The sequence below is a fragment of the Bactrocera tryoni genome, chromosome 3, assembly GCF_016617805.1.
Source record: "Bactrocera tryoni isolate S06 chromosome 3, CSIRO_BtryS06_freeze2, whole genome shotgun sequence".
Lineage (NCBI taxonomy): Eukaryota > Metazoa > Arthropoda > Insecta > Diptera > Tephritidae > Bactrocera > Bactrocera tryoni.
In genome coordinates, this window is record NC_052501.1 from 57,165,117 (window position 1) to 57,188,873 (window position 23,757).

At 35.4% G+C, this 23,757-nt stretch overlaps 1 protein-coding gene across 2 annotated transcripts in view; it reads left to right on the top strand.

The window, feature by feature from the left end:
- LOC120770839 (kinesin-like protein KIF12) overlaps positions 1 to 23,757 on the top strand; it is a 66,975-nt gene that overhangs the window by 9,832 nt on the left and 33,386 nt on the right. For both annotated transcript variants that reach the window (XM_040098434.1, XM_040098433.1), the window contains exons 2-4: positions 8,594 to 8,765; positions 8,896 to 9,123; positions 10,235 to 10,375. In XM_040098434.1, the coding sequence (XP_039954368.1) occupies positions 8,594 to 8,765; positions 8,896 to 9,123; positions 10,235 to 10,375 (541 nt within the window). The remainder of the gene's footprint in view (positions 1 to 8,593; positions 8,766 to 8,895; positions 9,124 to 10,234; positions 10,376 to 23,757) is intronic.

Sequence of the window (23,757 nt, forward strand, 5' to 3'; positions counted from 1 at the left end):
ACGGCAAATGCTTTTTCTACTGAACATAAAGCCACGTTTAAGTAACGTTGCTTTCCTAGCTGGCCCCTTTGATTGGAATGTCGATTCCAACCTTATCCAAATATCACGTGCACTTCTGCACTCTGAAATCAGCCCTAGCTCTGATGGCGCTATCGCCAACGTAATGTCCGCTGATGCCTTCTGGTCAGCATTTTTCCACTCGGAGAGTTTTGTCTCGTCTGTGGGACACAATTTAGTGCCACCAGCGTATTCCCACAAATCATTCTTTATTAAAATTGCCCGCATTTGTAGCTTCCAAGAATCATAATTTTCCGCGTTTAGCGGCTCGATTCTTACTATACCAGCCATTATGCTGAAGTCTCAAATTATTTTTTCAATTAATTAAATGCACTTTTATTCTATATCGACCAGTCGTTCGCGATCACATGGGATGCTGGGCCCATAACCTGATGGTCCGAGAAGGTTTAAGATTAAATAACGACTGAATTTATTCAATATGGATAAACATGTGTTTACAGTTTATAAAAGGATGTAACAAAAGAGAATATAGAAAAGGAATACAGAGTTGCAAGAGGTACATAGTTGTAATTTAAAGTGTATATTCATTTAATACTATTTACTACGAACTACTTCGCCTCCACAATAGATTCTAATATTTTATATAATTTAAATTAAAGACTAAATTTTGATCACTTCTAGTTATCGATGAGGTTGCCATTTATGAATAAAGAATTAATGCTAAAAATAAACGATAAAAAATCCGCAATCACCGGAAGATAATGATAAAAATATACTGTTACACTCTATAAGGCTAATCATTAGATATTGAAAAGTACATGAGTCGATTGAATGAATATAAATTCAAGTTCTTGCGTTGATATATTAAGGTTAATATGTGCACATATATTTGTATAAAATTATGAGCTTTATTACAATGGAATTGTACGACCCTTTTGTTTAATCGTTCCATATTTACCGTCAAATAAATTGGTATGCATTTAATACGTAATTAACTGTATAATTATAATTGTGACAGAAAATAATCATCGAGATAAATGAAGACTTAAATAAAGGGAAATGCCCGGAATGAGGGGTCACATTAATCTAGCCAAATTACTGCACATTGTTATATCCATGTATCAAATGTATTACCTCTGTTTTTAATTGAATAGAGAAATACCACAACCTCCTTTAAATTGGATAATATAATTGTAATAAGGACGCAAACTGACGACATATATATAAATGCAAATATATATTTTCTTTATTTGCCGGCTATTTTGTGTGTACGAACGCTGCCCAAGACTATCAGTTCTTTTAAAGGCTGCATTAGACGTTGGAGTAACTTTAGATATCCGAACATTGTCAATACAAGGTATACCACCAAACAAATTTAGGGTAATGTGAATTGTTGACAAAATTTGTAAAAACGTTAACGTTATGGCATTATAGCTGCGAAAGCCCTACCTTTATCCGTTTCTGGTCACTTATATTCAAATACTCCCAGTTCTCAAATCTAAAATAAATAAGGCAGATCTTTAAAGCATACGAGTATCAAAAGTAGTTTAAATGTGTCTTCATTCTCAGTCTGAAAAAAATTTTTATCGTCAACCAGAAAATGGGGTTATATCTGCTATACTCCTTTGAACACGAATGAATTCTTATAGAAATAAATATTATTTTATCAAAAACACATTTGAAGGTCATCCTCAGCTATGTACTAATGCTTCTACATATTCGTACTGTTTGCTCCTTGCTGGTAATATGTTTCAGAAAGATGAGGTTCGTTTTGCTGAAAGAAAGACAAAATAGTTTTATTTTATTTAAAAGTAGACGGTCACAAGTTTCTGTACTAGGTATACACTAAATTATATTATTATAAGCCATTCAATGCAGTAAAATTTCATGTGGAATGAATTAAGACGAAAATGTTATAAGTGGTATACAAGCCCCTGAGCAACCATATAACTGATATTCAGGATTTTGAAATGTCCGGCAACAATTTCAAAAATTAATGCAACCGCCCTTCCATTTCTCTGCCCCGAGTGGTTTTAGTACAATTTTCCTTGACGGGAAGTAAAGTATAATAGGAGAAAACTATCAAAATAAGATAATTTGATAGCAAATTTGATTTTGTCAAAGAATGAAGTTGAACCTTTTAGCTACTTTTTTATACTCTTGTAACCAGCTTTTTTCACCTTACGGTTTTACGTATCACCTAAAACTAACTCTGTCCATCCATCCGTCCCGAAAATGGGTTGAATCGGGTCATTACTTCCCTGAGCCCTATATACCTCATATAAACATTTTCGAGCTTCCGGGTGGCTTTATACTGCGTATATCGGCGAATGAAAAGTAGAGAGCGTGTTTAACTCATAATAATGCATCTTTGTGCCTAAAATTGATAAAATTGAGCGAAAACTTGGCCGCCATATAACTAATATCAGGATTTTCGAACATCCGGCTGACTTTACTCCATGTGATGTGTGATTGTATGTGAGGTACCTTACTAAAACCCACTGAACATTTTTTAGTACGTGGCATGATAATAGTTAATTGATAAAATCGGTTTGGTATACCACCACTCCTATATTCTACATAAAATGTTTTCGATTTTCTAACAGACCTTATGTCGAATATTTCGGTCAGTGTAGGAGTTTTATAAAGTATATGTATATATAAAATTGCTTGCTATATAAAATGTTCGGGTGCATGAGAACTTAGCCGTTCCTTACTTGTTAATTATAAGCATTTCAAATTTAATTTAATTTAGCCTATACGTAAAGTAGTATTCTTGGACCAGCTCGAAAGGATTAAATGGCTTTATTTTTTTTTTTTTTTGAAGTAATAACTTATTCAAATGCTTCTTATTCTTTACTGGCGTGGAAACGGTTTACGCGGTTATTACCGAGTTAACAACAGCCAGTCGTTTCTTCTTTTCGCAAGGTGGCGCCAATTGCAGATTCCATGCGAAGCCAGGTCCTTCTCCACCTTGTGTTTCTAACGGAGTGGAGGTCTTCCTCTTCCTCTGCTTCCCCCGGCGGGTACTGTGTCGAATACTTTCAGATCTGGAGCGAACGACATGACTAACCAGCGTAGCGCCTGTCTTTTAATTTGTTTTTGTTCGTCGAGAGAGGACTTTACTTCTAAATCGGCAGAGTCACTGTCTCGCCGCTCTACTCGTTACGTGTGATCAAGGCATAATAAGTTTTGTCGAAATCAGTTGGTCGGGTCCCAAAATATGTAATTTCATCAAAAAGTGGGTGGTGCCACGCCCATCGTCTAATTTTCACACCGGCTCCCATAAAACCTTCTTATAAAATCTCGGAGGTAAAATTTAATATCTCTGGTGTCATTAGTTTTTGATTTGTTGCACTTTTAGTAGTTTTGAACAGTACCGTTATATGGGGAGTGAGGGGGGTTATCTTGCGATTTCATCCATTTTTACATTGTCGGTAGGAGTTCTTATAATATTTACGCTCAGCAAATTTGGTTGTTGTAGCTATAGCATATTTAAGAGATACATAAGTACATTATATTTATTAGACCGCGCGACAATGCCTGCTTTTTCAAAAATTTTGGCCTACAAGTGCCCCTTGCTACTGCGATTCCCTGTGTCAAATTACAATTTTATATCTTAATTTAGTGCTCTTCTTATGGAACTTCATAGGTGTTCGGTTAATGGCGATTTGTGGCCGTGGCAGTTGTGCGATTATGCCCATCTACGAACTCTCACATCTATATACTATATATAAACGAAAGTTGTGTTAGTTACACCATTTATAAATATAACGGCTGAACCGATTTGGCTGAAAATTGCTGAGGTAGCTTAGAACCAGGGTAAGGACATAGGATACCTTTTATCTCTTTATGTCAAAATTTAATACATACAACTCATAAATACAAAATTTATATTTCACATAATAAGCATTTGTTCAAAATTCATGTTTGTAGGAATCATTTGAATATATGCGTACAATTTTAAACAGTTTCTTCCTCAAAAATAATACAATTGCTAAGTATTTGTAATAGTAGAAAAGAACTGCAACCAAATTCGCAGTGCAATGGATTATAACTGGCTCAGTAATCAGTTGTTGAGTATGTATTATACAACATGCATACGAAAAGACTGATGTAATAACCTTTCCATCCGACTTTATAGTCTTTCCACGCCTGAGAACCGGTTCATCATGTGCAGTTCACTAGAATGACAGTCGATTGGATTTCAATGGGAAATGATGGAGCTTTGTATTGTCACACATCGACGCAAAAATTCGGTTTTATTACGATTAAAGAGAACTCAAGCACTTCTCAGAATCAGTTATTCGTTGTTTTTGTTGGATTATGAACTTGCAAGGCACCCACTTTGCACAGAGCTTTCGCCTCTTTAAGCTTAGGAAATATCTTTTCATCGGTGGATTTCCCTGAGCCCAAATTCAACAGTATTTTCCCCCAAAAAGCAATGCTTTATTAACACTCGAAATGCCTTATGATCCATTTTTTTTTTAAACTAACACAAGTTGCTTCATAAAAATGCTATATCTCATTAACTAATAGTTATAATCCAACTAAAAGAAATCATATAGATGGTAGTAGTAGTATTATCTATGGTTCAGCCACAGTGAAGCGTGGACGGGTCCTCTAGTATATTATAATTCTATTTCTATCTCGATTAGTTGTAGCTGATACATACATACAACCGTTAGGTGAACAAAACTATTATAATTTAAAGCAACAGTATAAGAATAGAACAAGCTGTAAAGCTTATGGGTCTTACAATAAACGAAGAAAGAACGAAAGTACTAATATTCTCAACGACGAAATCAGTGTACCATAGTACGAACAAAACTTAATATTTGGCGAGCATAACTTTGAATTGGTTATCGGGTTTAAGATCTTGGGATAAATATTAATAATACGAACAAAATATCTGTGAATATAAACCAAAGGATTTTTAGTCGTTATCAAATGCTATTTCACACTAAGCAAACCCGTAAACCGCCGCATCCTCGATAGATCGGTGATAATTTCAATCTATTGCACACTGATTGCTCGTGAATTGACATCACCAATGAACCGCTTTTAGACCCATAGTCCCCTAGCAAAGTTGTTTAGAATGATCCGTAGAGCATTTGCCGCATACGCGATTTTTTCCGTTTTTGGTTCCAAGTAAATCGACTCGCTCTTATGTACATATGTATGTATAAAATATTAATAAACTCCTTATGTATGTATGTATATTTTGGTATAAATATTATTATTACTATTATTATTATTTAAGTATTATTTGTATTTTAAATTATGGTTTTATGAAATCTTTTGGAACTATGAGATTGATATTCATACTCGTATGCAACAATTTTCGTATAATTTTCACAGTTACTTTGCACTACTCCATAACTTCTCACCACCTACTACGACTTACCTATTTGGCACAATTCCGATTTCTTTGGCGCCGCGATCTGAAGGTACCGTTGGAAAGAGGAAGTTCTCCCCAAAATTCGAACATTTCATCAAGCTATTTCACCACATTAAACACACTTTACGCACATTTTTTACTTCATATTGATTAAATTAACATTTTAATTTAACATTTAAATAAATCCATATTTTACACTTTTTGCAGGCTTTTTACTTAAGAAATCTTTATTTTAAAAATTACTTTTTACACTTGTTGTGAACATCATTTATATGTCAACAATTATGAGGACATGGAACGCTGCCATATGATAATAAACAGATAAGAGCAATTCCCTGAAATTTCTCTTTTCGCTATAAGTCCTCTTACTTTATTTAGCAATCTTAGTTCTAATAAAAAGAAGCTTCTATAAATTATATTTCAAATTAAAATGAGTATAAACAATATTTCCATGCATATACATAGATATGTTCTTATTTAAATTTAATAAACAACTTAGTTTTATTAAATAATAATATTACGTAATAAAATACTTATAGTTTTAAAGGAGTAATATGCGAAAGTACTTCAGTCACCCTGAGTATTGACTCGACTGTAATCAAATACGCAGTGCAATGGATCATAACTGGCTCAGTAATCAGCCGATGAATATTATACCAACTGCATCCCAAAGGAATGATTCCATAACCTTGCCAGTCGACTTTTTCATCTTTCCACGCTTGAGGACCGGTTCATTATGTGCAGTATACTAGGCTAACTGTCGATTGGACTCCAGTGTGAAATGATTGTCACACACCGACGCAAAAAAATTGTATTATGATTAAAGAGCACTCAAACACTTCTCAGAATCAGTTATTTGTTGTTTTTGTTGTCATTAACTAATAGTTTCCCAGTTGCCAAATTTGTATACGTTTCTTTTAAATACTGACTAGAAATCATAGAGATGGTATTAGTAGTACCACCTACATATGTATCAGCCACAGTATGGCGTGAACGGGTCCTCTATTACTATATATAACTCTGTATCTACCCCGATTAATTTAAGTGGGACATACAAACGTTAGATGATCAATACTATTAATGATTATTGTATTGGTATATGATATATGGATTATTTATATTCTTACACATTCATTAACACTAAGTTACTTAGCCAAGTCTGATAAAGTCAATATTTACTACGACTTATTTATTTATAAAATTAATGAATTTTCTTTTCCAAATATACATATATATGCTATATGTACATATAGTATGCATTGAAACGCACGCACTAAATCAAAGTATTTCAATTCAAGTATTTTACATCAATCTAATAACAATAATTAAAGAAAAACGCAGTATATTACGGTTTAACCGAATATTTCATACTCTTGCAACTTGCCAGGACCAAAGCCAGGGAAATGCCTTAAGGTGCAAAACGTCAACCAGAGGTTCAGAATCCAAGCAATTACATATACATATATATAACAGATACACTGACCGCCAAATTTCACATATTTTTGGTATTAAATTATAGCATATCCAATATTCTTCTTCTTCTTAATTGGCGTAGACACCGCTTACGTGATTATAGCCGAGTTAACAACAGCGCGCGCGGGTACTGCGTCGAATACTTTCAGAGCTGGAGTGTTTTCATCCATTCGGACAACATGACCTAGCCAGCGTAGCCGCTGTCTTTTAATTCGCTGAACTATGTCAATGTCGTCATATACATATCTCGTACAGCTCATCGTTCCATCGAATGCGATATTCGCCGTGGCCAACGCGCAAAGGACCATAAATCTTTCGCAGAACTTTTCTCTCGAAAACTCGCAACGTCGACTCATCAGTTGCTGTCATCGTCCAAGCCTCCGCACCATATAGCAGGACGGGAATTATGAGTGACTTATAGAGTTTGGTTTTTGTTCGTCGAGAGAGGACTTTGCTTCTCAATTGCCTACTCAGTCCGAAGTAGCACCTGTTGGCAAGAGTTGTCGTTTAGTTTTCATTGGTACTTGTACTATAAAGCATATTTTACAGACACTATACGTGCGTCTCTGGAGTTTTTGGTAATTGATTTTTCGCGCTTTTAGTGCTTTTTAACAGTATCGTTAAAGGGGGATTGAGCGGAGTTATGGTCCGAATTCATTAATTTTCACACTTTCGGTAGAAGTTTATTATAGGATTTATTTTAAGTGAATTTGGTTACTTTTGGTTGACCGGTTTGAGAGGTATTTACATACATTAAACCTATTAGGGGACGGGGCCACGACCACTCTTTCAAAATTTTGGTGCCCCTTTCTACCGCAATCAATTGTGTTAAATTACTGTTCTATATCTTAATTTAGTGCTTAGTTACGACATTTTATAGGTTTTCCTTTAATGGCGTTTTTAGGTGGGGCGTGTTCACACCCATTTACATCATTAGGATATCTCATATTTTACTCAAGTTATAGCTTGCACGGACGGAAGACGGTCGGACAGACGACAGTCACCCGGATTTCTACTCGTATCATAATCCAGATGATTTATATATGGTATATAATCCTATATCCAACTCGATTAGTTTTAGATGATACATAATATGCAACCGTTAGGTGAACAAAACTATTATACAGGTACTCTGTAGCAATACGTTGCAAGAGTATAAAAAGTATTTTCATTTCTACTCCTTTATATTTATATTTGTGCACAGTGCAAACATACATATAATGAACAAACTGACACAATCACGTAATAAACGGACCAGGAATGGGTTGCTCGCGTGTCATTAACTTTAACTTGACTAATTTATACGGCTGACTAACACGTATTTATGTTAGTACATAGCATGTACATCCACGTATATATCTGTATGGGAATGGGAGTACAAAAGCTATTTTGCTGAAATACGATGTAGTATAATTATTCACCTACCTCAGCATAGAAAAGGTGGTTGCCGTCTTTGATTTCATATATACCTTATGTGTGTACATGTGTATAGGCAATTCCACAGCCAACGCAACGGATGTCGAAGTTTGACGTCAAGTTCAAGGAAATGTTGTTCGACCAAGGTTATGAGTCAAGTTCATGCCTAAAATCTTAACCCAATTAAGTAAAGTTAGACTTTTACTTCCCAAACACATCACATATACATATATAATATTTACATATCTGTAAGTATCTGTTTTGATCTCTGTTTTGATTTTGCAGAATTGGTAGTGCGGATACTTTGGAAATAGTGGCCTCGAAATCCACTGGCAGTGAACCCTCGACACCGGAGGACAACATCAATGTTGTGGTGAGGGTGCGACCGCTGAATGAGAAGGAAAAACGTGACAGATATGGCATGATTCTTCAGTTCCCTGGAAATGGACAAATTATTGTGAGAGCTAATTACGCATATGTATTTATTTAATTGCTTAAATTAATACCAATATATTTATATATTAAGGAGAAGCTAACTTTCAAACAATTATAAAACATGTGTTTGTTTAAATATACTATATTTACAGATCGAAAGCAGTGAGAGAAACAACAAGAGATCACGAAATCAAGAGAATGTTCATGTATTTACTTATAACGTTGTATTTGAACCCGGAGCGACTCAGGAGGATATTTTGGATTATTCAGGTATCAAACGCATCATTGACATGGCAATCGAAGGTTTTAGCTGTACTGCGTTTTGTTATGGACAAACTGGATCGGGGAAAACTCATACGTTGACTGGTCCACCTGACTTGGTAAGAAAGTTTGAGCTATAACTGAAAGCATGTATTTCTCTGTATATCTGTTCGAACTAACATTTCAAACACTCCTTTCCCAATATTCCTATTGACACCTTTTTTCAAGACGTCAAATGTAATCTATGGAAATTCTTAATTGAACTTCCTACAGACAGGGGTTAGATATTCTCTACAAGAACAAGAGCGAGTGCCGAAGAAATCTATTCAGTGTCTGATGAGTAGAACCGAAGCTATGATCAAGTTTTTTTGTCTACATATTGAAACAAGAAAAACCAAAAAATTAACGGTTTTTGTGAAACCTCTACCTTTGATGTAGGTTTTATGTGGTATATTCATATTGAAATGAATCTGCGCGAAGATGGCGTAGTGGTGATAGATTTACAAATTATGTAATGTGTTGTTTTAAATATTAATCATTAAGTGAGTAAATTAACAATAGTAAAATTTCATGACAGTTGTTTCCATTGCATGCAAAAATATTATTAATGATAGCAACACGCTGTAAATTTCAGTCTTTCAGTTGTTCAGTTGTGTCTGCATATCTCACTGACTTCATTTGCCGATTTATTCGCTAAGTTCAGCATTATATAAAATCTAGTCTTTAACTGTTACGAAAATGAAACCTCAATCATTTTCATTATTTTGACAGTCGTAGTCATGGTTTTTGACATACTTAAAACTACATACATAATTCCTCAATGAGAAGACGTCTTCGGTCAATATAGGTATTTTGATAGTTTTTTAGCATATATTTCCACTCCGAGATTACTACCGTTATGTTATATTCTCGCCTCCCGGATCGATTGCCGTCGCTTGAACCGCAATATCAATAAATTTAATTTTAATGGTTGTAATTATTTCAATTTATTTAGATTAATTAGCATATTATTACAATAAATGACATAACTTTTAGTGCAGCAGAGGCTCTTTTTGAAATATTGAGCCTTTTTGAATCACTTCTCTTCACTTTTCAACAAAAAGTGATTTTTACAGTTATTATAACATGTTGCGCTCTTGAATAAGTTTATCAGTTGTCTTTTTTATTTGAAACCTATATTAATATTCGTATAAAGAAGAATCATAATTAAGGTGTTTCTTGTTATTACAGTTTCACGGCAAACCGAATCTAAACGATCCCCGACATGGTCTTATCTTCCGGTCGTTTTTATACCTCTTCCAGTTGATAAAAAATCGAAAGGACGTAAATTATGTATTGAAAGCATCTTTTCTTGAAATCTACAATGAACGAGTAAGTGCTCTTTAATCTTAATTATAAACAATATTAGAATATATATACTTAAATATTAGATATACATATATACTTAAAGTATATCTCATCAATTTTTATACATTAATGATAAATTATGTAGTGCGATTTGACCGTAAAAATAAAATGTCATGAATAAGGAGTTCTGGAGGGTTCGAATTTGCACACATGAGTTTTAAAGAAATTTTTATTGATACACTTGTGTATGTTTAAAAATATTTTTCATTTGCTCAAAATTTTTGTGTGTGCACCTCAATATGAAACACATGCTCATCTGTGTACTTCAAATTTTTTGAAAAATGCACTCAAATAATTTTTTTTCTTTAACTAAGGAAATATTATTGTTTATAAATAGGCAAAAGTAAGTAAACCAAACAATTTTTGTCTTGTGAAGAAATTTGGTTTTGTGATAAGTAAATTATTAATGATAGCAGCATTTAGCAGTTTAGTTTCGAGCGATTTTTATTAAAATTAGTGTGAACTACACTCTTATGAATAAGCATAATAACCTTGATATAATATCTCCTGGTATACCGACATACTGGCCCAGTGATAGATAAAAAATACCAGACGTTATAGATTTTGTTGTAGCCAAAAATATAGATAGATCGCTTATGACAGCTGATACATGTACAGACCTATCATCTGATCATTCTTCTGTACTGATGAAGTATACGAACAGCCAATGATATTTGAGCCAAAAGTTTCTGTAACATCTCATAAAACTAACTGGTTGAAGTATAGAAAATATATGAGCAGCCACATGAATATTGATTGCAAAATAAATACACGAAGAGACATTGATGAAATTATAAGAGAATTTAATTATGTAATAACTAATTCAGCTGTATTGGCAACACCAAAAAGAAACAATATCTCATTTGGTTTTAGAAAGATCATTAAAATGAATAGCCTTGTAAAAGGCAGGCTAGACGTGAATGGCAGTTAAGTCGCTCACCTTCAACTCCGCTTCAACTGAAATCTGATGTACGTAAGTTAAAAAAAGCACTTAAACGCGAGGAAGAACACAACGCTGAAAATTATATAAAGAAACTGTGCCCACATTTTAGCAAGCAAAACTGCCTTTGGGAAGCTCAAACGTCTTTTGAGCCACCAGTAGATTCCAAAATGACTCTAAGACAGTTGAATGGTAATTGAGCGCGTAGTGATGAGGAAAAGGAAAATCGCTTTGCAAATCACCTAGAAAAGGTATTTCAACCTAATTGACCAAAGAACAACTTTAAGTTGCCAACTTTGGCCAATACCGGTAACGAGTCGCTTGTGTCTATTAGGACTTCTACTTCCGAAGTTCGAAAAAGGCATCAGGACACTATAATATTACTCCAAAAATGATAATTGAGTTACCAAATATTGCTATAACGGTGCTCTTCTTGCTCTTTAATGCACTCCTTGGTTTCGGATACTATCCAATTTCAGGGAAAAAGTCGCAGATCATCATGATAGATAAACCCGGAAAATACTTAACACAGCCGTCTTCCTACAGACTTAAGTCTCTCACCCTGTATTTTTAAAATATTTGAAATCAAATCTATCAAAGATGACTCCTCACGGTAACATGCTAGACCCGACTCTGTACATACTATATACAGAATACAAGCCAACACCTATTAACGTATTGACATCCACTTTCGAGGATGACACAGCTCTAGTAAGCCGTAACAAATGTCCCATCAGAGCATCAAGGGTATTAGAGCAGCACTTAACTTTTGTCGAAGAATGGCTGGCCAACTGGCGTATAAATATTAATGAGCAAAAATGCAAGCTTGTTACATTCTCGCTAATACCAGAGACGTGTCGACAATTAAAATAAACAATACCTCGAAGTAACTTATCTTGAAATCCATCTGGGTCGAAGGCTCATGTGGCGAAAACATATAGCGAATAAAATAACTTGCATGAAGCTCAGAGCAGCATATTTAAATTGGCTTTTTACAAAAATTCTAAACTTAGCATAGACAGCAAACATAGAATGCAATAATAAAACCGATTTGGATATATGGCATTAAATTGTGGGTTCGACCTGTGCAACCAACATTGATATAATACAAAGGTTCCACTCTAAAATGCTTAGAACAATCACAGGTTCACAATGGTACATGCATAATGAAAACATTCATAAAGATCTTGATATTCCTATGATAAAGAAGGAAATAGAGGACAGCAGAATGAGATTTTTTTCTAAATTCCCACAATCAAACACGTTTAAAAAGAAGTGATCTACAAGCCTACCAGAGAGCAACGTTCTACCAGAAAAAGCTCAACCACATTCTTGAGCTTGGTTAAGCTTTACCAAGCAGATCCAATAAATATAGAAATTAAAAAAAAAAATAGGGATAATACACTAAATACCTATTCCACTGAAACTTTGGTTGCTGGAACAGCTAAAACGACTTCCGTAAGTTTTCTTAGATCTGTATCTAAGGAGGATGCCGTCTAGCTATATCTTCTTCTTCTTTAATGGCGTAGACACCGTTTAAGCGGTTATAGCCGAGTTAAAAACACCGCGTTTCTTCTTTTCGCAATTTGGCGCCAATTCGAGATACCAAGTGCAGCCAGGTCTTTCTCCACCTGATTTCTCCAATGGAGTGACTGAGTGACGGATCCTCCTCTTCCTCTGCTTCCACCGGTAGGTGCTCCTTCAAAGCTGGAGTGTTTTCTTGATTTGCTGAACTATGTTACTGTCGTCGTATTGCGCCTACAGCTCATCGTTCCATCGAGTGCGGTACTCGCCGTTGAAAATGCGCAAAGGTCCATACGAGGTGTGTTCAAAAAATATCGCGAATTTTGTGTTTTTTCAAAAATTATTTATTTATTCATGAATATCTATTTTGTCCCCTTCAAAGTAATCCCCACGAGATATTACACACTTGTGCCAACGGTTTTTTCAATCTTCGAAGCACTTCAAAAAATCATTTTTTTTTATCTTCTCCAGCTCCTCCTTCTATGCCGTCTTTATCTCGTCAAGAGAAGCGTAACGTCGTCCTTTCATGGGCCTCTACAGTTTAGGGAACAAGAAAAAGTCACAGGGGGCCAGATCAGGGGAATACGGTGGCTGCGGCATCATTAGTGTGTTGTTTTTGGCCAAAAAGTCGCGCACAAGCAACTAGCCGAGTTAACAACAGTGCGCTAGTCGTTTCTTCTTTTCGCAAAGTGGCGCCAATTGAAGATTCCAAGCGAAGCCAGGTCCTTCTCCACCTAACCCTTCCAATGGAGTGGAGGTCTTCCTCTTCCTCTGCTTCCCCCGGCGGGTACTGCTTCGAATACTTTCACAGCTGGAGTGTTTTCGTCCATTCGGACGACATGACCTAGCCAGCGTAGCCGCTGTCTTTTAATTCGATGAACTATGTCAATGTCGTCGTATATCTCATGCAGCTCATCGTTCCATCGAATGCGATATTCGCCGTGACCAACGCGCAAGGGACCATACATCTTTCGCAGAACTTTTCTCTCGAAAACTCGCAACGTTGACTGATTAGATGTTGTCATCGTCCATGCTTCTGCACCATATAGCAGGACGGGAATAACGAGTGACTTATAGAGTTTTGTTTTTGTTCGTCGAGAGAGGACTTTACTTCTCAGTTGCCGAAGTAGCACCTGTCTGCATTGGATTTCGAGGCTGACGTTGTTGTTGGTGTCCAAGATAGACGAAATTATCTACAACTTCGTAATTATGACTGTCAACAGTGATGTGGGAGCCTAGTCGCGAGTGTAACGACTGTTTGTTTGATGACAGGAGATATTTCGTCTTGCCCTCGTTCATTTCCAGACCCATTTGCTTCGCTGCCTTATCCATTCTGGCGAAAGCTGAACAACGACGAGGTTGTTAAGGGCAATGATATCAGTATCATCGGCGTACGCCAGCAGCTGTACGCTCTTATAGAAGATGATGCTACAGATGTTTAGTTCTGTAGCTCGAACTATTTTCTACAGCAGTGGGTTGAAGAACTCACACGAAAGAGAGTCGCCTTGTGTGAAACCTAGTTTGGTATCGAACGGCTCGGAGAGGTCCTTCCCGATCCTGACGGAGCTTTTCGTGTTGCTCAACGTTAGCTTACACAGCTCACTTTCGTGCTGTCAAAGGCAGCTTTGAAATCGACGAAGAGGTGGTGTGTATCGATTCTCCTTTCACGGGTCTTTTCCAAGATTTGGCGGATGGTGAATATCAGGTCAGTTGTTGATTTGCCTGATCTAAAGCTCGATAGAACCTTATACGCGTTGTTGAGGAGGCTTATCCCACGGTATTTGGCGCAGATTTTGGAGCCTCCCTTTTTGAGCAAGCTTTCATCCGACCATATTTTATAAAGAACCTGATGCATGTTCCTTATCAGTTCTTCGCCGCCGTGTTTGAATAGCTCGGCCGGCAATCCATCGGCCCCCGCTACTTTGTTGTTCTTCAGACGAGTAGTTGGTCTTAGAACTTCTTTATGGTCGAGCAATGGAACGTCTCTTCCATCGTCATCGATTGGGAAATTGGTTACTAGATCAGCTCCTTGGGTTCAACAAGAGTACGATCTGGTCTTGAAACCTTGTGATATTCGCCGCATTTTTTCGTAAATTTTTCGAGCATTACCCCCGGCGGCCAGCTTGTCAAGCTCTTCATACTCATGCATTTCGGCCTCTTTGTTTTTCTGTCTGCAAATGCGTCTCGCTTCCCTCCTCATTTCTCGGTATCAATCCCATCCCGCACGTGTTGTGGTCGATCGTAACGTTGCGAGGTAGGCAATGTATTTTCTCTACATCATTCTTCTTCTTCTTTATTTCCCAACACGTATTCGAATATTAGTGATTATATAACATTTAATATGTATAATAATAATAAGATTAATAATAATATAATAATGTAATGTTTACATGTTATACATATATTAAAAAATCACAGGTTTTTAATTATCGTAGCATATCAAGATCTTTATGAATGCACCCGTGATTATTCTAAACATTTCAGATTGGAACCTTGCACAGGTCGTACCCCACAGTTGAATGCCATACATCCAAATCGGTTTTATTATTGCATTGTATAACACGACTTTGTTGTCTAGGCTAAGTTTAGAATTTTTGTTTAAAAGCCTATTTAAATTTACTGTTCTTAACTTCTTGCAAGTTATTTTACTCGCCATATGTTTTCCATTTTTCGATCCAGGTGAATCCCAAGATAAGTAACTTCATTCGCTTGGGGTACTAGAACATTGTTTATTTTCACTGCCCGACAAGTTTCTGGTATTAGCGAGGATGTAACATGTTTGCACTTTTGCTCATTCATATTAATACGCCAGTTGGCTGGCCATTCTTCGACAAAAGTTAAGTGCTGTTCTAATACTCTTGATGCTCTGATGGGGCATTTGTTTCGGCTTACTAGAGCTATGTCATCCTCGAAAGTGGTGTCAATACGTTAGTAGCTGTTGGAATTGTGAGGTATTGATCAAAATAAAACACCGTTTATTAACCGAGTATATTTATATTTAATTGAGAATATTAAAATGTTTAATTTAGTATATAATTCAAGAATATTAAACGTAAAGCTCCAAAAACCAAAGTTGCGCGTCTTACTTCCTCGCGTTCGCTCTCGATACTCCCTCGCAAGCATCCCTCGTCTTGCCACCTGTTGCTCATTTAGTAGGCTTGCCATCTATCGTTGACAGAATGTATGCAGTATATTTTATGTACAGAGTGGGGCCTAAGACGCTACCCTGATTTACACCAGCCCTTATTACTCATTCTTCTGATATGAAGTCTGCTACTTTAACTCTAAATTTCTTGTTTCTTAAATATCACTTCAAAGTTTTATGCAATTCCTAAGGTAAAAGGTTTTTGATTTTCCATAAAAGGCCTTATCGAACACCTGAGCTAAATCTAGAAAAATAGGTGAACAGTACTCTCTGTGCTTGAATGCTTTCCTGATTTCGTTAGTAATTCTATTTACTTGCTCTACAGTGCCATGTTTAGCACGAAAACCGAATAGGTGCGTTGGTATTATATTATTTTCGTGGAGGAAAGGAGTCATCCTTTATAGTAACACTTTCAGATATATGAGAAATGCAGGGTAAGAGACTTATTGGTCTGTAGGAAGACGGCTGTGTTAGGTCTTTACCAGGTTTATATATGTATCATGTTGATCTGCGACTTTTTCTACGAAATTGGATAGTATCCGAAACTAAGAACTGCATTAAAGAGCAAGATGAGCTCCGCTGTAGCAATTTTTGTTAACTCAATAATCATTTTTGGAGCAATATTATCGTGTCCTGATGCCTTTTTCGGATTTAGCTCTTTTATGATTCTAGTAACTTCTGAAGTAGAAATCCTAATAGACACAAGCGAATCATTACCGGTATTGGGCAAGGTTGGCAACTTAAAGTTGTTGAAATACCTTTTTAGGTGATTTGCAAAGCAATTTGCCTTATCCTCATCTCTTCGTGCCCATTCAACTGTCTTAGAGGCATGTTGGAATCTGCTGGTGGCTTGAAAGACTTTCCAAAGGAAGTTTTGCTTGCTAGAATTTGACACAGTTTCTTCATATAATTTTCAGTGTTGTGTTCTTCCTCGCGTTTAAGCGCTTTTTTTTAGCTTTCGCACAGCAAATTTCAGTTGAAGAAGAGTTGAAGGTGAGCGACTTAACTACCATTCACGTCTAGCTCGCCTTTTCTCATTTACAAGTTTCTCTATTTCATTATTGGTGATCATTCTAAAACCAACTGGTTTATTGTTTCTGTTTGGTGTTGCCAATACACCTGCATTAGTTATTACATCATTAAATTCTCTTATTCTTTCATCTATGTATGTCTCTTCCTGTATTTATTTTGCAATAAATATTGATGTGGCTGCTCATATACTTTCTATACTTCAACCAGTTAGTTTTATGTGATGTTAGAGAAACTTTTGGCTCAAATATCAAGGGCTGTACGTATAACTTTATTAGAATCTTTCGAAGCCACGAAAGTTAATACCCCGTTTTCCTTCAATTTTTCCTTGTATAATTAATTGTAGGAGCTCATACTTAGAGTGCCTCATAATATCTTCTAGGTAGGCTGCTCTTTGTTTTATGGTCTTTAACAACTCTCCATTGCGGTTCACTCCTCTCAAAACTTCATGGGATTTTTAGAATTCTTCTATTAAGCCATAGCTGGAAGGACTCAAACTTGTTCATATGTATGTGTGATTTTTAGAATTCACGGTTCGCATAGAGAAGCACTGACCAAACATGGCATTTTAAACAAGTAAGGAAGGGCTAAGTTCGGGTGTCACCGAACATTTTATACTCTCGCATGATAAAGTGATAATCGAGATTTCATTATCCGTCATTTACACATTTTTCAAATACCGTATTTGTGTAAAGTTTTATTCCGCTATCATCATTGGTTCCTAATGTATATATTATACAAAGAAGGCATCAGATGGAATTCAAAATAGCGTTATATTGGAAGAAGGCGTGGTTGTAAACCGATTTCACCCATATTTCGCACATGTCATCAGGGTGTTAAGAAAATATTACATACCGAATTTCATTGAAATCGGTGGAGTAGTTCCTGAGATATGGTTTTTGGTCCTTAAGTGGGCGACGCCACGCCCATTTTCAATTTTTAAAAAAAGCCTGTGTGCAGCTTCCTTCTGCCATTTCTTCCGTAAAATTCCTGTAACGCACTTTTAGTGATTTTCAACATAACCTTTGTATGGGAGGTGGGCGTGGTTATTATCCGATTTCTTCCATTTTTGAACTGTATATGGAAATACCTGAAGGAAACGACTCTATAGAATTTGGTTGACATAGCTATAGTAGTTTTTTATATATGTACAAAAAACTTATGTCCAAATATGCCCTCCCCTAATGCGATCCTTTGTGCCAAATTTCACTTTAATATCTTTATTTATGGCTTAGTTATGACACTTTATAGGTTTTCGGTTTTCGCCATTTTGTGGGCGTGGCAGTTGGCCGATTTTGCCCATCTTCGAACTTAACCTTATTATGGAGCCAAGAAATACGTGTACCAACGTGTTCATCATGATATCTCAATTTTTACTCAAGTTACAGCTTGCACGGACAGACAGACATCCGGATTTCAACTCTACTCGTCACCCTGATCACTTTGGTATATATAACCCTATATCTGACTCTTTTAGTCTTAGGACTTACAAACAACCGTTATGTGAACAAAACTATAATACTCTCCTTAGAAACTTTGTAGCGAGAGTATAAAAACGTATTTTGGTTGTGATGTTGAGGTCATGGCTACATAATATGTTTTTGTATTTGAGAAAAGTTGTTCGCGCAAATTCGATTCGACATTTTATTTCTTTAGAACAATCCCAATTTTCATTGATCTGACAACCGAGGTACTTGAAATTTTTAACTCTTTAGATGGGCATATTATTAATCATGAGGTGTGTCATTGTGTTTATATGGTTTTCCTTCTAATTATCATGTACTTCGTCTTGTTTATGTTAATGCGTAGGCCATAGTCACTACGTAAGTTAACTCGGTTTACAAATTCTTGTAATCCCATCAAGCCATCGGCTATAAGTGTAGTGTCATCTGCATAGCGTATATTATTGATGATATTGGTTACCGATTATTGAAATATGACTTCCAAATATATCTTAAATAACAAGAGGGACAGAATGCATCCTCGTCTTACACTTCGTGAAATAGATATTTCTTCGGTTATATCACCATTGATGCTTACATGGGCAATTTGTTGCCAATATAGATTTCTTATGCATCTATCGTCATCTATTCCCATAGAATGAAGAATTTTATCGTGTTTAATGGTGCCGAAAGCTTCCTCATAATCAATTAAACATAAAAATACATATTTTTGGACATCTTTACAGTTTTTAACCAAAACTTGTACACAGAACAATGCCTCGCGTGTTCTAAGACCTTCTCTGAAGCCAAATTATATATATTATATATTCTAGCGTGAATGACTTTTAGAAATATCTTGAGAGCATGTGACATTAGACTAATTAGTCTGTATTCACTACAATCTTTCGCATTATTTATCTTAGATAGTATGAATGTAGATTTTAACCAGTCTTTTGGATATTGGTCATTGTCATAAACGTGGTTAAAAAGCTTTACTAATAGAGTCATATTTTTGTCATTTATTAACTTTAGAATTTCAGCTGGAACCTCATCTGGACCTGTTGCTTTGTAATTTTCCATAGATTGATAAATAGATAAATTAAATTAATTAAAAACGTTTTAAATATATTTCTTCCATATATTTTTCTTTTCACTTATGTCAAATACCACCTCATTGTTTTCATTTATAAGGATTGAGGGCGAATTTTTACGATGAATACCTGTGGTTTCTTTCAATTTTTTGTGTAAATGGAAGGTATCATGTAAAAATTGTAATCTTTCAATTTCTTGGCATTAATTCTTTATCCAATTTGATTTAGCATTACGGGTCATCTTTCTTATTTCTCTATTCAGTTGTCGATACATCTCAGTGTTTTTATTTTTATATTCCCGGCGTTTACTTATTAGTTTTAATATGTCATCTGTCATCCAATGAGTTTTATTATTTTCTTTCTTATATATTCCAAGAGGTTTTTTGCTGTTGTACAAATCATCTCTTTTAAGTCGCTCCATATACTTTCCGCACTTCCTGATGTGATATCATTTATTTTTTCATTATTTTCACTTTCAAATAAGCGTTTCACACTTTCGTCTCTCAACTTATCAAGATTTAGCTTAATTTTAGGCTTACTTTTTTTAATTACGGCTAGCCTAATAGGCAATTTTGCCAGTAGCAATTTGTGATTCGAAGGTACATCCACTCCTGAATATGTATTGACCTTTTTTATTGAGGTACGGAAGCGATTATTTATCAGAATGTAATCTATTTGATTTCTGATGATATTATCAGAGGCGTCCGATGGAGATTTCCATGCATAAAGTCTTCTGGGAGGCAGGCTAAATAATGTGTTCGAAGTTATAGGTTTGTGATCTTGACAGAATTGAATTAGTCTCATTTCTTTCATCTAAGCCGTATTGGTCTGCGACTCCTTCGACTTTTTCTTTTCCAACTTTTGCAATAAAATCGCCTTGAATTATATTTATTTCATATTGTTTTGTTAATTGCATAAGTTCGTCTAGTTCATCATAGATAGTTTCTATTTCGTCGTCACCTTTGTCTACTGTTGGAGCATAGACTTCAATAATATTAATATTCAGTGGTTTTGCAAATAACTGTATCATCATTCATCTATCAGATTTCGGCACAAATCCGATGACAGATTTTGAAATGTTTTCTTTAACTATAATGCTTACACCATTGCAGTGATTTTTAGTTTGGTTGCCAGAGAAAAAGAACTTTGTATTTTGAGAAAAAATTTCTCCACAATCTGGCCACCATGTTTCACTTATGCCAAGTAAATCGATGTCTAATTTCTTCATTTCTAAAATCGTATTGGCTAGTTTTCCAGGCTCGTATAAACTTCTTGTGTTCCATGTTCCGATATTTAAAGTTTGTTTTGTTTTGATTGTACTATCATTATCATATAATATGCTGGGAAGTATACTTCTTCCGTACTACCTATAATAACAGACGCTGATACGTTGTGGATTGCTTTTAGCCCGGCTACGCTACCGCCAGCATCGCTCTTTGGATCATTATAATTTACTTTTTGGTTTATTGCTATTGATATGATATATCTCGAACTCTTATCATAACTAGACTAGCATTACTAAAAATAACAACTGAATATTACTCCTATTCTCATAGCATTTTGCTGAATACTTTTGTCTAGTATACTTTACTTTACATGTAAGAAATAAGTCTATCTTCGATGAGAAAAATTAATTACATCATCTGATACTACTGTGATCAAATTGAAAGGTGAATTTTTTCCATTTCATCTCCTTCAAAGTAATCCCCTCCCGCTGCAGTACACTTATGCCAACGAATTTTCCAGTCATCATAGCACTTGGAAAAATCCTCCGATTCAGCTTATATATCCTCAATTGAGTCAAAACGTTACCGTGGTCCTGTTGTAGTGGTCACTTCTTTGTTCAATAAATTCGGACATAGTAAAAATCGAAGAATTCACTTTTAGAGCGTCACAAAACGACGCGTATCTCAAATACTAATGTCTATTTTGACGAGAAATTTGGCATAAATTGAGTCTAAGATCCCACCATAGCACGACCATCACCCATCGTATTACGGGATGAAAATAATTTTTATATAAAATATGTTAAATTAAAATATTAATTTCGAGGAGGTTGCCTGGAAATTGTGATGCTAGTGTAATTAATTAATAATTAAAAAAGATTTTTTAACATCACACCCACTCTCTTACGCAATAAGCAGTAGTAGACTAATCGAAAGCATATAGCTTGTAGAATATACAAACACTGGGTTGTCTTCTTTTTTCCGGTGCAATTATTGGGTTTATAGCCAGGTACATACAGGTAACTTAAAAATAATTGATTTTGCACCTACATCGACTTTACGCGATAAACCTTATACCAAAATAAAGATAATTTTATTGCGAAAATATAATGATATAAGGTTGCCTGCGAAAATTAAGTGCTGAATCGGGTTGCCGAGTTTTAAAAACGAAATATTCATGTGCGGCTGAATACGTGCGAAAGATACCGAGGAATGTATTCAGTGCCATAGAAAGGACGCAGCATTGCAGTTGAGTGTCGCTCCTTCGTCGTAAAAAAAGCAGCCTTTGGTACATTTTTTGGCTGAGTGTTGGGAAAACCAAGTATTGGTAACGATCATCATCGGAAATAAAAGATTTTTTTTTAACTGTTGACCATCAGTGTTTCTCTACGAAGTCAACAAAATTCCATAAAAAGTGGAAAGAAGTTGATTATGTGTGTCATCATGAAGAAGCGGATACGAGGATGATTTTCATGCATATAAAGCGCCACCTGAGTCGAAAATTTTAATTAATGCCTCTGATACCGATGTTCTGGTTATTTTGCTGGGAAATATTCACAAAATTCAACATTCTGAAATTTGCCTAGCCAATTCAGCGACAAAAAATAAAAATTATCAACATTTGGAGTGCATTAATTGGACTGAATTAGCGTTGAATTTGGGATACGTATACAAGTTATGCCTAAGTATTCCAGCTTTCCATGCATTTACAGGATGTGATTATACGGCTGCATTCTACAATTAAGGAAAAGTGAAACTATATAAATTATTTTCCAAAAACGAAAAGTATCAGACAGTTTTTTCATCATTGACAGATGAAGCTGGATGTTTTTATCAACGAAAAAATGGACCACAACTCAAGAGTTCACAGCTAATATGTATGGTATAAAACTGCAATAGTGTGAATGAAGCGAGATATCGGAAATTTTGTGAAAAGTTATTCTCTCAAAAAGCGAAGACAACGAAAAATTAAAAAAAAAAAAAAAAACAAGTAAGGAAGGGGCTAAGTTCGTAAGGTCACCGAGACATTTTATACTCTCGCATGGTAAAAGTGATAATCAGGGATTTCATTTATCAGTCATTTACATATTTTTTAAATACCGTATTTTTTTAAAGTTTTATTCCGCTATCATCATTGGTTCCTAATGTACATATTATACAGAAAAGGCGTCAGATGGAATTCAAAATAGCGTTATATTAGAAGAAGGCGTGGTTATGAACCGATTTCACCATTGCAGTGATTTTTAGTTTGGTTGCCAGAGAAAAAGAACTTTGTATTTTGAGAAAAAATTTCTCCACAATCTGGCCACCATGTTTCACTTATGCCAAGTAAATCGATGTCTAATTTCTTCATTTCTAAAATCGTATTGGCTAGTTTTCCAGGCTCGTATAAACTTCTTGTGTTCCATGTTCCGATATTTAAAGTTTGTTTTGTTTTGATTGTACTATCATTATCATATAATATGCTGGGAAGTATACTTCTTCCGTACTACCTATAATAACAGACGCTGATACGTTGTGGATTGCTTTTAGCCCGGCTACGCTACCGCCAGCATCGCTCTTTGGATCATTATAATTTACTTTTTGGTTTATTGCTATTGATATGATATATCTCGAACTCTTATCATAACTAGACTAGCATTACTAAAAATAACAACTGAATATTACTCCTATTCTCATAGCATTTTGCTGAATACTTTTGTCTAGTATACTTTACTTTACATGTAAGAAATAAGTCTATCTTCGATGAGAAAAATTAATTACATCATCTGATACTACTGTGATCAAATTGAAAGGTGAATTTTTTCCATTTCATCTCCTTCAAAGTAATCCCCTCCCGCTGCAGTACACTTATGCCAACGAATTTTCCAGTCATCATAGCACTTGGAAAAATCCTCCGATTCAGCTTATATATCCTCAATTGAGTCAAAACGGTGTCCTCGTAGTGGT